The sequence below is a fragment of the Triturus cristatus genome, chromosome 10 (genome assembly GCF_964204655.1).
Source record: "Triturus cristatus chromosome 10, aTriCri1.1, whole genome shotgun sequence".
NCBI classification, from domain to species: Eukaryota; Metazoa; Chordata; class Amphibia; order Caudata; family Salamandridae; genus Triturus; species Triturus cristatus.
In genome coordinates, this window is record NC_140593.1 from 160,893,858 (window position 1) to 160,906,277 (window position 12,420).

At 45.9% G+C, this 12,420-nt stretch overlaps 1 protein-coding gene across 6 annotated transcripts in view; it reads right to left on the minus strand.

Annotated features, from left to right (window-relative positions):
• CLCN5 (Cl-/H+ antiporter 5) overlaps positions 1-12,420 on the minus strand; it is a 365,957-nt gene that overhangs the window by 93,854 nt on the left and 259,683 nt on the right. For all 6 annotated transcript variants that reach the window (XM_085630720.1, XM_085630718.1, XM_085630719.1 and 3 more), the window contains 4 exons: positions 9,776-9,963; positions 9,261-9,383; positions 8,794-9,000; positions 6,292-6,372 (listed from right to left, as the gene is read on the minus strand). In XM_085630720.1, coding sequence (XP_085486846.1) covers positions 6,292-6,372; positions 8,794-9,000; positions 9,261-9,383; positions 9,776-9,963 — 599 coding nt within the window. The remainder of the gene's footprint in view (positions 1-6,291; positions 6,373-8,793; positions 9,001-9,260; positions 9,384-9,775; positions 9,964-12,420) is intronic.

Genomic DNA, 12,420 nt, shown 5'->3' on the forward strand with positions numbered 1-12,420 from the left:
CACCTGCCACGTTTCAGCGCCTGGTAAACCAGATCCTCACCGGAATGGAGAGTTTCTCTGCTGCTTATCTGGATGACATAGCCGTCTTCAGTAACAGCTGGGAGGATCACTTGCGTCACCTGCAAGCTGTTCTCCAGGCCCTGAGACAAGCTGGATTGACGATCAAGGCCAGCAAGTGCCAGATCGGGCAGGGGTCGGTAGTGTACCTTGGACACTTGGTGGGTAGGGGAGCGGTGCAACCCCTCCAGGCGAAGATCGAGGCCATCATGGCCTGGGAACCCCCCAAGACACAGACTGAGGTCCGAGCATTTTTGGGCCTCACGGGATACTACCGCCGCTTCGTGAAGGGGTACGGTACCATCGTAGCCCCCCTCACGGAGCTCACGTCCAAGAAACAACCTCGACGGGTAGTCTGGACGGAGGCTTGTCAGCAAGCCTTTGAGAGATTGAAGAAAGCCATGTGCGAGGCCCCGGTCTTAAGGGCCCCAGACTTTTCCAAGAAGTTCATTGTCCAGACAGATGCATCAGAACATGGCATTGGGGCAGTGTTATCGCAACTCAACGAAGAGGGTCTGGATCAACCCGTGGTCTTCCTATCCCGGAGACTACTTCCCAGGGAACAGAAGTGGAGTGCAATAGAGCGTGAAGCCTTTGCAGTGGTATGGGCTCTGAAGAAGTTGCGGCCATACCTGTTTGGATCGCACTTCCTAGTTCAGACCGACCACAGACCCCTTCGCTGGCTGATGCAGATGAAGGGGGAGAATCCCAAGTTGTTGAGGTGGTCTATTTCCCTACAGGGGATGGACTTTCAGGTGGAACATCGGCCTGGAGTGGACCACGCCAATGCAGACGGTCTCTCAAGGTATTTCCGCCTTAGTGATGAGAACTCCCAAGGGGTTGGGTAGCTCTCCCCACTTTCAGCTGGGGGGGACGCGTGTTAGACCTGTCAGCCCTTTGGGTGGTCCCTCCTCATCATTATTTATTTTGTCCCACTTTTGCCTCAAACCCTGTTTGAATTTTTCCTTTTTGGGAACCACCAGACTTTTTAGTGTTGCTGCAGATTCAGGGAGCCATTTTACCTACCCCTGAAACTTCTGTCTGAGGGCCTGGAGCACAAAATGGTGGCCACCTGTGACATCACCAGCATCCACTGGAACCTACCAGCACCTTCCAGAACATTCCAGAACCCTGTGACAGTTGGAGGCGGTTTGGAATGTTGGGGAGTTAAGAGAGAGAGTTGGCAGTTGGAGTTGGCAGTTGGCACCTGACTGGTGAAGAGAGAGCAGCACAACAGTGAAGGAGGAAGGAGTGAAGCAGCAGGGGTGGAAACTTGTGCCTGGAGTGGGGTCCATAAACCCACCCTTGATACTAGTCCCTACTGATGGATCCCAGCCTGTAGCCCTGTGTGGGAAGAAGCCAGAAAAACTCATCCTAAGGACCTGGACAGCAGGAACAGGCCTTAGAAGCAGAAAGCAGCAAGATCCTGACCTGGAAACTGGTTTCCCTGGAGTCCGGCGTCGAGTAGCCTAAGACCTGGAGCCCGAGGTAGAGAAGCGGCGCTGACTGAAGAAGCAGACGTCGTACCCGGAGCCGCCTGAGGTCGTGAGAGGGCGCCGACGGAGGTCGTGAGGAATACCAAAGGTCGAGGAGGAAGTTAACCGAGGTCGAGTGAGCGGCGTCATCGGGGGAGTGAAGTCCGCCCTCCGGAGTCGTCGGAGACCGAGGTGAAATGTACCGGAGGTCGGGAGTGAGGATCGCACTCCGGAGTCGCCCGGAACCTGAGAGGAGGAGCACCGGAGGTCGGGGGTGAGGATCGCACCCCGGAGTCGCCGGAAGTCGACATCGAGGCCAGGCCGGCCGACGTCATCGAAGCCGAGAGCGCCATCGGACCGGAGCCGCCCGAAGTCGACATCGAGTAGAGACTGCCCGACGCCGTCGAATCGGAGGTCGAGATCGAACCGAGGCCGCCGACATCGGACCGGAACCGCCTACCGGCGTCGTCTAGAACTGACATTGTGCCGGGGCCGCCGAGACCGAACCGGAACCGCCTCACGGCATCGACACGACTCCAGCGGCGTCGGAACAACAGAAAAAGGGCAGTAAGTGGAGTAGAGGGCGCCTAAGGCCCTGTGGAGACCTGAGAGACTGCTCTAAGGGGCTAGGGAGGTGCTGGAACCAACCTGACTGTGCCAGGGGTGAATCGGGACTAACCTAGAGAGGTTGTGTGGAGAGAGAAAGCCAGGGCACTGGTATTCCCCCCTTGATCTACCTCAGTTTAGGCCTCAGCCTTGTCCCAGCCAGGGAGTAGTACCCCTCAAGCCTTCCACAACCCTACAAGCTGTGCCTGGGCCAAATCAGCCCTTAGGGATTGAAAAGTGATCTGATTACATGAGTGCTGCTGTATACTTTTAATTACTTATTGAAGGCACTGTATTTATTGTGTTTAACCTATTTATTGCTTCACTATATTTATTGGTCCACAGGACTGGTTGGTGTACAATATTTATTGGTACAGTATTTATGCCTCAGAATATTTAATTGCCTGTATTACCTGCACTTATATTTATGTCCCTTGTATTTATGATCACCCCTATTTATTGAATCTCCAGACAGTATTTATTTGATCTGCACTATTTAAAAATTTGTATATTGTGATTGACTTATTTATTTTCTCCAATCAGCAACCAAGAGAAAAAGCAGATAAAGAAAGTTATTTTCATAATTTTTACGGTGTAGAGTCGTTTTTGGAACGGATGCACGCATGGTTATTGTTTGGGTATGTTGTATGCTTAGCACGGAGCCTGATTCCTGACCACTCGAGCCAAGCTACCACAGTGTGTCCGGAAGACCACCACCACCCCTCCTAGTGTGGGAGTGGTTTTCCAACAGTAGATATATGTAAAACATATTCCACTTAAAGGTGTATGATGAGCAATGGGAAGATATCTGGACTCTCACAGAATGTTCATGTAGTCTTCTGGTAAATTAAAGGATCTATACTAAAGGTACTCATAAGCCAGACAGTCCAGCACCGCAATTTAAGGCTGGGTTGCAGGCTCTTGTAAGACATGCTGGGAAAGATGTTTGACCTATGCAAGAATCGGCTTAGCTTGCACAAGATTTTCCGGTCTAGCCTGCACAGGGGCATCCTGTGAGGTTGCAATGACCGGTAAGTAGGTCTGCTTTAAACCATTTTCTCTGATATTCTGGACTGACCAAACTTGTGCAATGTTTCATCCTAGCAATCACCTTGGGAAGCAATGGGATCTGAAGGGAAGTATAGGTGAATGTCTTTAACCGGAAAAAACATGGATCTGGTCCTTTGAGTTTAGGAAACCACACAGTGTTTTTTCCAGTGGCAGACGAGTATACTAGGTATGAAAGATAGATTGCAGAATTATGTAATTTAGCATCAACTCAAGCTCTTCTAGAATGTCTGGTGAGATTATTTGCTTTGCAATTCTGGGGGTATCAGAAATCAGGAAAGCAATTTTCATGAGGGAACAGGTCCTTGACAAGGAAATTATCCTCCCACCCACACCTTTATGTTGAGATGAACAAGTTACTTATCTTGAGTAATGCTCTACCTGTTAAGAGACTATCTAGCACCCTACCGGCACGCAAAGGTACTGCTGAAATGTTTCCAAATCCAGTCTGATGCATGAGGAATATTAAAAAGGTGAGGAATCTCTGGCTAGAAGGCTCTATCAGAAAAGCCATCCTTTTTGTACTGCTTATTTGTGGTAGGATAAACAATGCTGTAATCGACCACTAAAACAATTTCAGAGTTAGGTGGCTTGCCCTAACTACCAGCATGTTGATATGGTACAGGGTACAGCTTTTCTGCCCGAGACCATCTGCCTTGAGATGAGAGATTTCCCATATACACTCATCGACCTTTAACGGACGTATCTGTTACCATTACTGTAGTCTGATTTAGGAAAAATCTCCCCAGAGCACGTTAAGGTATTGTGCACCACTATGAAATAGACTGAACGCTTCTACAAGACATTCAAATGTTTCCCTCCCTGTATCTCCTTCTGGAACAACTCATGCCCTAGGCATTCCGGAAGTGGCCATTCACTTGGGACTGGAAATTGGTAACAAGGCTATGTAGTTCTGGAGGGATGAAACTTGCATGACCGATGGAGCAAAAACTTGTATTCAGAGAACGAACATTCTAAAGTATAGATGTTAGCTTTTCTTCTAAAGGAGACGCATTTGTCAGATTGGAGTCTAGTATGGCTCCTAGGTACTGTATACTTTGAACACAAAATATTGATTCTGATGAATTGATCAGCAGATCTAAGTTTATGAGAAGTCCAGGGTTGTTTATGTCCTGTTGAGGTGGCACAGCAGAACTGCCTTTGACTAGCAAATCACCCAAGAACTAATAATTCTATATTTTCATCTTAAAGCTGCTGCTACCACCACCACTGCCATTAACTTGGAAAACACGTTTGGTGTCGATTTAAGACCACTCAGAACCTGAGAATGTTCCTATGCTTCTTGAAAACTGGAATTTGGGATTAAGTAACCTGAACATCTTTCAATGCCATCCAGTATCCCCTAAGAGGAGGAAAATCTGATGGCGAGCAAACGTTCTGAACTTTTCCCTCTTTAGCCATTTGTTGTCATATTTCAGATCTGGAATCGGCGATAAGCCAGACCTAAGTTTTTTGTCTTTACAAAGAAGCAACAGAAATAGGAGCCCTTGTTCTTCTCACCATCTTGCAGAGCAAAATCGCTACCTCCTAAATCAGTGGCTCTAGATTCAGGTCTCAACCCCCTTGGAAGGTAGTAGTCTCTTCAGAAAGGGTTTGTGGGAGTGTTGTTGACCTCTACCAAACCCCCATGAATAATTACACCTTGGTGGTCTCCTTTTTCTCTCAAGACAGTGGATTTTTGTCTCACAGATTCCATCTTCATACATTGAACATTTTCATTCTCACAATTGCCAAACAGGGGGGGGAGCCAGTAAAGAGAACATATAGAGTTTTTAGCTGCGCTTGAAGGGCCAATAAGGCAAGTCCCAGCCATGAGGTACATCTCATTGTGAGCCCATGACAGATCTGAGAACAAGCTAAATAAGCAGAGTCCTTGGCTGCTAATACTCTTGTCCAACCGTATCAGAGAAAACAAAAAAGGGGGCCAGTCACCGCAAAGAAAGGCAGTAAACGAAGACCTAGGCATCAAGATGTCTTTTTGTTCTTCAGTCGGACATCCTTTGCAGGCATGTCGCGGGGGAGTATCATGTGAATATGCATGAAGAGAAAGTAAGCAATGACTATGGACACTGACTCAGGTAAGCCCCGAAGTCTCCTTCTCAGGACTCCATGACAGAGCACAGATGGGAGGGAAGGTGTTGGCAGGGCATTACATTCGCCTCTGCTTGATTGTTAGCATAAGCTCCTCACTTTTCTCCTTAGGGGCCCGATTGAAATCACACTCTCCCTTCACAATCTAATGAGTTCTGGCCAGGCCCCTCTGCACCACAACTCAAGCTCCTTACTATTTTGGAATTGGGGTGCTCTCGACTGATCAAGTTTCTTTTTGTACATGTGGGTGGCGGCTTCCTTAAGGCGTTTTAACGTTAGGCTTGAGAGGCGTATGAGATTTTCAAGCTCATCTGTATCCTTTGTTCCTTCTTTTTGTTAAAGTGTGACATGAGGTTTTCATGGCTCAGAGCTTCCAAATGTTACGTTTTCCAAACCCTGCAAAAGAGAAGGTGGCAACAAAGCTACCTGGACCAACGTTCCTTTCTCATGAAGGCTCACTGCTACATTGAGACTGTTGGACTTGGCCCTGCTTGCAGGGTCACCCCAGAACTTTTTGCCTTCCCCCTAGTTTTTTCCTAACCTGGAATTGGTGGTTTGAAATGAGAACACAATAAATATGTATGGTCGAATGGAAAATAATAAATGCTGCGCAATGGTGTACGCAGGTTTATTTTCAATGCTTGAGAAATGTCACTTTTAGAAGTCACCGTTTGTCTGTTTTGTGCCTGCCAGAAGGGGTTGCAGGTCTAGTGCTCGAAGTGACCAAGGCTGACTCAGCCCCCCTGGGGTGTGTCCGTCTCTCATTATATTATAATACACAAGTTATTTTCATGCAACATGGTGTGGAGACTCTTTTGTAGTGTGCCTAGTGTGTCGCCAGTGAGTGTGTGCTGCGCAGATGCTTTACACAATGCTTCGGAGTTTAGCCTACCCGCTCCGCACCACGCTGCCCCATTTCTAACAGACACAGAACACATGAATCCTTACCAAACAATTAACATAAACGTCTTACCTCTTCCAGGCTGAAGAGAACGCCACCAATCGGCGCTCCAAAAGCCACAGACACACCAGCTGCAGCAGCTGCAGACAACACCTAAGAAAAACATGTAATAATTAATTACAAGAATACTTTTCATATATATATTACATGAATAGGATTTTATCTTTCAGTTACATCAAATGCAACAGTTTGATGATATGTTCACGGGATGATGGCGCTTCAATAACAGCAATTTCTACAATACAGCCTGTACATTATTTCAATATTATAATCTAGTTGACCTATCAAGACTAGTTTTATTAAGAACATATTTTAACTGGCCTGCAATAATGTAGGAGGTGGCAGATAAACAGATATTTGCCATTAGTGTGCATGTTCTATTTATTAATCCAAAAGACACTACTGCAAGATGGGACACAAATTTGTCTTCAACTGCTGGCTAGGGTGATAAGATACCAGATACGTTAAACAAAAAACAAAAAACAAAAAGACGTATAGCACTTAATACTGTATATTTAAAAAAAAAAAAAAAAACAGAAAACATTAAACCAGCAGCCTAAAAAGATGCATCAGTGCAGTTAGAGCTTCTGTGATAGAACATACATAATAGAACTATGGTCGGACATCTAATATGTGGATGATAAATTCTGAAGATGTAATACATGTAAGTATTTATTCTTCATTCAAATACAAAGCAAACCTTGAATCCTACTTAAAATACAATGGTGGTCTTTAACAGGTGTGAAATAACAATGTGACTAATACTGTTAGAGCACAATATGAATTTCTGAATACCTTAATTTTAGAACTTGGAAGGTTGTGTGAGCTAGTTAGAAAACGTCCAAGCAACTGCTTTGCAGTATGGAACAAGAGATGTAAAATCCCAAAGCTGGCTATAAGCTAAAGATTGTCTACAAGTGCCCTTTAATGTGGCAGAAAACAAACGAGCAGTGAGTGTTGAATTGATTTCCACATTCACTTGAGACTGATCTCTAACTGAGCATTTAAAATGGAATGAATGCCCTTGAACCATGGGGCCCAGGAAAAGGTTTGTGCCTTCAAATACATTGGTAAACAGTCTCCTGGTGGCCATGTTAGTCACCATTGGTGCATTCTGCCATTCTAAATGATGAAGCCTTGAATGAAGCCTGACACCTGATGCATCTGATGTATACCCACCAGGAATACACATACAACAGCTACAGACCTGTGTTTCCTCTTTGTCATGAGCTGCCCTTAGGTTTCTAGGCTCAACTATTCTAGAGGGATGTGAAGATTGGTCTAAGCACAGCAAAGATGGTTGCACTGTGGTTCCTTTTTTGAGTCTGGTTACCCAGACAGGAAACCTCCTATAACACTCAAGCGAGAAGTATAAGGATTATCCAAATGAAACCTAAACTACCTTCTAGGACAGTAACATCAAAATGTAAGCATGCTGTGTACTCATTTGAACATCATCAACCTCTATGGTACAGCAAAATTAGCTCAGTCAAAGGGAACTGCTAGCAATCACTAAGGTTGCTTACCAGCATTCTAAGTGCAGAAGGTTTACCAGCATTCTAAGAGCAGAAGGTTTACCAACATTCTAAGTGAAGTTCATGAAGCAGTCAGTAATGCCTGCGATTGGTAACATTAAGATAACACATGCCAGTAGTTGTAACCACCTACATGCTGCCGGACTTCAAGCGCTAACTTTGCCTTCATTATGGTAATATCAATTTTAACACTCAGTAAAAGACCAGAATACTTAAAATTACAATGAAATTGGACTAGTCTCCTTAGCACAACTTAGCAAAAGAGATACCACGTGTTGTGTATCACAAGCAAACTTTATATTCGTATAGCACAAACCTGGCTAAAGGTAGCCATCACTGTTCAGGCTCAAAGGCAAAGGTACAGTCAGCCAGTCAGTGACTGGAGGGGAAACTGGTTCTGAAAGTGGAAGGGTTACTGCATTGCGATTTAGGGTTTCATTTTCAATACTACATTTGGCTGTGTAGTGAAAAACACAAAGGTGATTAATATGGAATTGCAGCCCTTTTAAGGAAAGAGACCACAAATGAGTCTGAAGAGCGACCTTGTATTTTAAGTGAATATTTATATATCATCTGTCCTCGGCTGTGGAACTGGTTTTGCCCTGAGATCAAATAGTCCAGAACAGGTGTGTTCAAAGAGAGGGTGTTTTTCTTTTTTAGAGGTTACCCTCTACAAGTAAGGGAGCCCCGAATTCGCTCTGGAGACTCATACAACACACACCACGGATGGCTCTTTGGGCAAAAGGAATTGTTATGTCCTAAATCAACCGAGGGATCAAAGGCATGGTTGGCTCCACCAGGATTAAAACTTGTGACCTTTAAAATGTGCAGAAGTGCTAAATGCAGTGAGCTCTCTTATTGAACATTAGTAGCACACAACAGACTGAGCAAGGAGCAGTTCCTCACTGGTGCTGACCCTAAACTATTCAGGTCCCTCTGACAAATGACTACCAGCTGCACTCAGATAATGGCACATTACCTCTCTACGCTTGGCTTCATTCTTGCGGTACTTGGTGAAGAGGTGGCACAAAATGTTCCCGCAGCAACAAGCAACATGCACAAGGGGGCCCTCTTTGCCCAAGCTAAGACCAGATGAAACGGCAAGCACCAGAGTGATGGTCTTAATAAGCAGAGTCCATTTTCCTAAATAGCCCCGAATGATGAAACCACTTAAGATGGTTTTGATCTGAAAGGAGAATAAAAAAAAAAAAGTTAGATTCCATCAAACCACAGAACAGATATAGGCTACTCGGCCGAAGTTCATATTTTTATACTTAGGAGACAGGTTTCAGTTACAAAGAATGTGGTGGAGAATGATGAAGAATGGTCATAGAATTCAGAGTGGGATAATGCAGACATTGTGTAGAAAAATGATAATTTGAATATAAAAACACTGAAAGGCTCACAAAATATAAATTGGTTGCAAAAGCAGACAATATTACTTACCTCTGGAATTCCAGAGCCACATGCATATGGAGCGAACCACCGTACAAGGGACACCGCCAGTAAGGAAAACATCACAGCCCATAGCACATAAATAAAGTAGTTCAATATGTATGGAAATGCTCCCTAAATGAAAACAATAGAAATAATAAACAAATTAAAAATAACCACTTTTGCCTTAACATAACTACATTATGGATTTAATCAAAATATCTACTTTCACTCCATCTACTGTGCATCATTATTTATAGAGTCTTAAGAAGTGCCAGCACAGAAAAACATACTACCAAGGCTCCTCTCAAATAGCCTTTATATCTAGGCTTATTTTTCTATGAGAACGATTGTTTCCTATTCCTACTTGCCATTCTAACAGAATTATAAACTAAACTCTACTGGGTTTGTTCCGTCTGCAAGAACATCTTGTGCACCGAAGCATATTACAAATTATACATTTATGTTCCTATGAGACTATCTTGCCTACATAATTTGAAATTTCCCTTCATAAGCACATAAATCACCTCAGTACGACCAATAACAAGCTGAGACCAACTCCTCCATTCAGAGCAGTTATTCCGGTCCTCGTATGTCGTGTCACTGGAATTCCAACAGCAGTGCTCGCGGTTAAACCAGAAACCGGTTAGACAGACTCCCTCTTTCAGATCAGTCATCCAATGTGCGGAAATGTCAATCAGGCCTGCCAAAGCACCTATTATACAAAAAATAAAAAAAATAAAAAAGATATTAATATAAGAACGGTCACAATTATTTCAATATAAGCTTTGTCAATAATAAAAATGTAATTAAATAAAAGTTATTTTGAACTTTGGCAATCTTTTTCACTTACAAGAAAAATGTATTAAGGGCTATAACAAACCAGTGACATGAGAGACGCACAGAGCTCTTCCATTTAGTAGATGCCAGAACACACCCCGGAAACTACCATTCTCATGATTCTAACAAGAGACTTCTTGAAGAACTTTAGGACAAACAATTGAGGGTGCCAAGGACACAAAGCAGAGATTAGTGCTTGAATGTTCAGAATCCGTCAAGGTGTTTGAGCTTTACGAAGAAACTACTTCTACCTAAAATAGAGGCGGGATAGTGGACATAGGAGTAACAGGTTTTGGGAGATTTGGGATGCATGCTGACTGAAGCCAGTTCCTGCATGTCTTTTAAGGGTCCATTACTGGTTTTTAAACTGGTCTATCTACCCAGAAGAAGGGCGATCCTATAATAAAGATTTTGTTGGCTATAGTCTCCAGGTTGAAAGGCACATTTGAGAAATGTATTCAGGAATATGGCACAATATTTTGGCAGTCAGATCACAACTGTGATAAACAAGCAGTTCAACTACTTTTGTACTACTAGCTCCATGGGATTACCAGAGCAAACCCCATGGTCACTCACCCATCTATGCAGCTGCTCCCATTAATTTCAGATGGGAACAGTTCACCAAGAACAGTGAATGGGGGGGGGGGGGGGGGGGGGGGCGGGTATGGGGCGTGGCCAACTGCCGATGAAAATGGCCACGTGTTAGCTCGGCTCCGGCACACCACTCCCAAAACTCTGTATAAAAGATAATATGCCCCGTGTGTAATCCGGTCATCTCGGGGGCCACATAATCCCTAAAACGTCGGTATCCAGCATGCCGAGTGCCGCTAAGATTGAACAAGAGTAAGCGGAGCCGCGGAGGTCTTGGACACGGACCGCATAACGGCGAGCCCCGGCCGACCAACACCGGAGTAACCGCCGCTGCAGTGAGAGCCACGATTATTACATGGCGGGGCAGCGGATCCCAGACACACACTCATACCTGGGTCTCGAGTGCTGGACTCGCGCGATCATTGAGGGATCCCCGCGCCCTGCAGGCCCAGTCGGATCTCAGCTCCGGATCAGCACGGCCGGCGGCCGCAGTGGCATAGGCGCTCCTGACTCCCGTAGGTGGTGCCCGGTGTGGTGATTGGGCCCTCAGGCCCGCATGCAGAGGAAGGATGAACACGGGACACAGGATTACTGGTTCTCTGAACTGGCCACGAGCACGTGCGCTCGGCCCCTTTTATTGTCAGGGTCACCTGACTGGTGACGCCTGTGGTGGGTGGGTGTTCAGTGTGGGTTACATGCCAAATGGAACACTAGAACGTATCCAGCCGGATACTACATCCCTCCCAAACTTTAATGAAAGTTGAACCAAAATGAAGTCCGAACCTGTGGGAGAAAACACACAAGTTACAAACAAAACGTTAATTGGTGAGCAGGACTTCCACGTAGTCTCTTTGCTGATGGTCAACTGCCGGCGAGGGTATTCTGACAGCCGGGACCACTCTGTCTCCTTGGCACAATGTCCGAGTGCTCTATGGATGCGTTATTTTGGACTTACAACGTGGAAGTGCGCTTCACAGTCTCTTTCTTGTACCGCCGTCGGTGGAAGTGTGGGTGGAATGATGGTGGACCCTCGTTATTCGACTTTCCGCTGTATGCCCTGGTAGAGGTGTTTCCTCCAACTAGTAGTTGTCTTCTTACAGGACTCACCGTTGCAGGATATCCCTCTCATGGATACCCCTCTCTCGTGGGTGTCCCCTCTCACTGGACGACCCGGAGGCCCTTTTGTTGCCAGGTTTCCACTGGACCGGTGGACCGCCGCCTTGTCGCTCCACTCGCGTTGGAGGAGTCGCTACGGGTCCTCTCTCCGTGTCCGAAGTTCCACCTAAAAGGGTGCTGTTGGCACTTGGTCCTTCGCGCTCTGCCTCTGTTCTCCTAGGATCTCCAGAGCCAGCTTCAACAGTCCATCTCTCGTCTTGGGGATCCGCTGCCACCGGTGTCCCTGAGGCCTCTACCCCTTGGATGTCCACGGTCCTGTTTCCGTGACGTCCCAGAGGTGGTTGTTACCAACGGACTGGCTTGCTCGTCTCTGTCGTCCCCGGGTGACCTTCGGGTTTGCGCATTGACGTATACTCCTAGTGGTGCTGATGTTGTGTTCCAGGTACTGCGTCTGGGTGTCCATGCCCCTTCTCACTTCCCTCTTTGAATACTCCCCTTCCGGTGTGTGTGTTGATCTGTCCCGCACACCTCTTTGCTCTTCTCCTTCCCTCTTCTCTTCCTCCTTCGTCGTGGCGTCATGCCACTCAGGATCTGTCTTCCTTTTCCTTTCTTTGCGACGTGATCC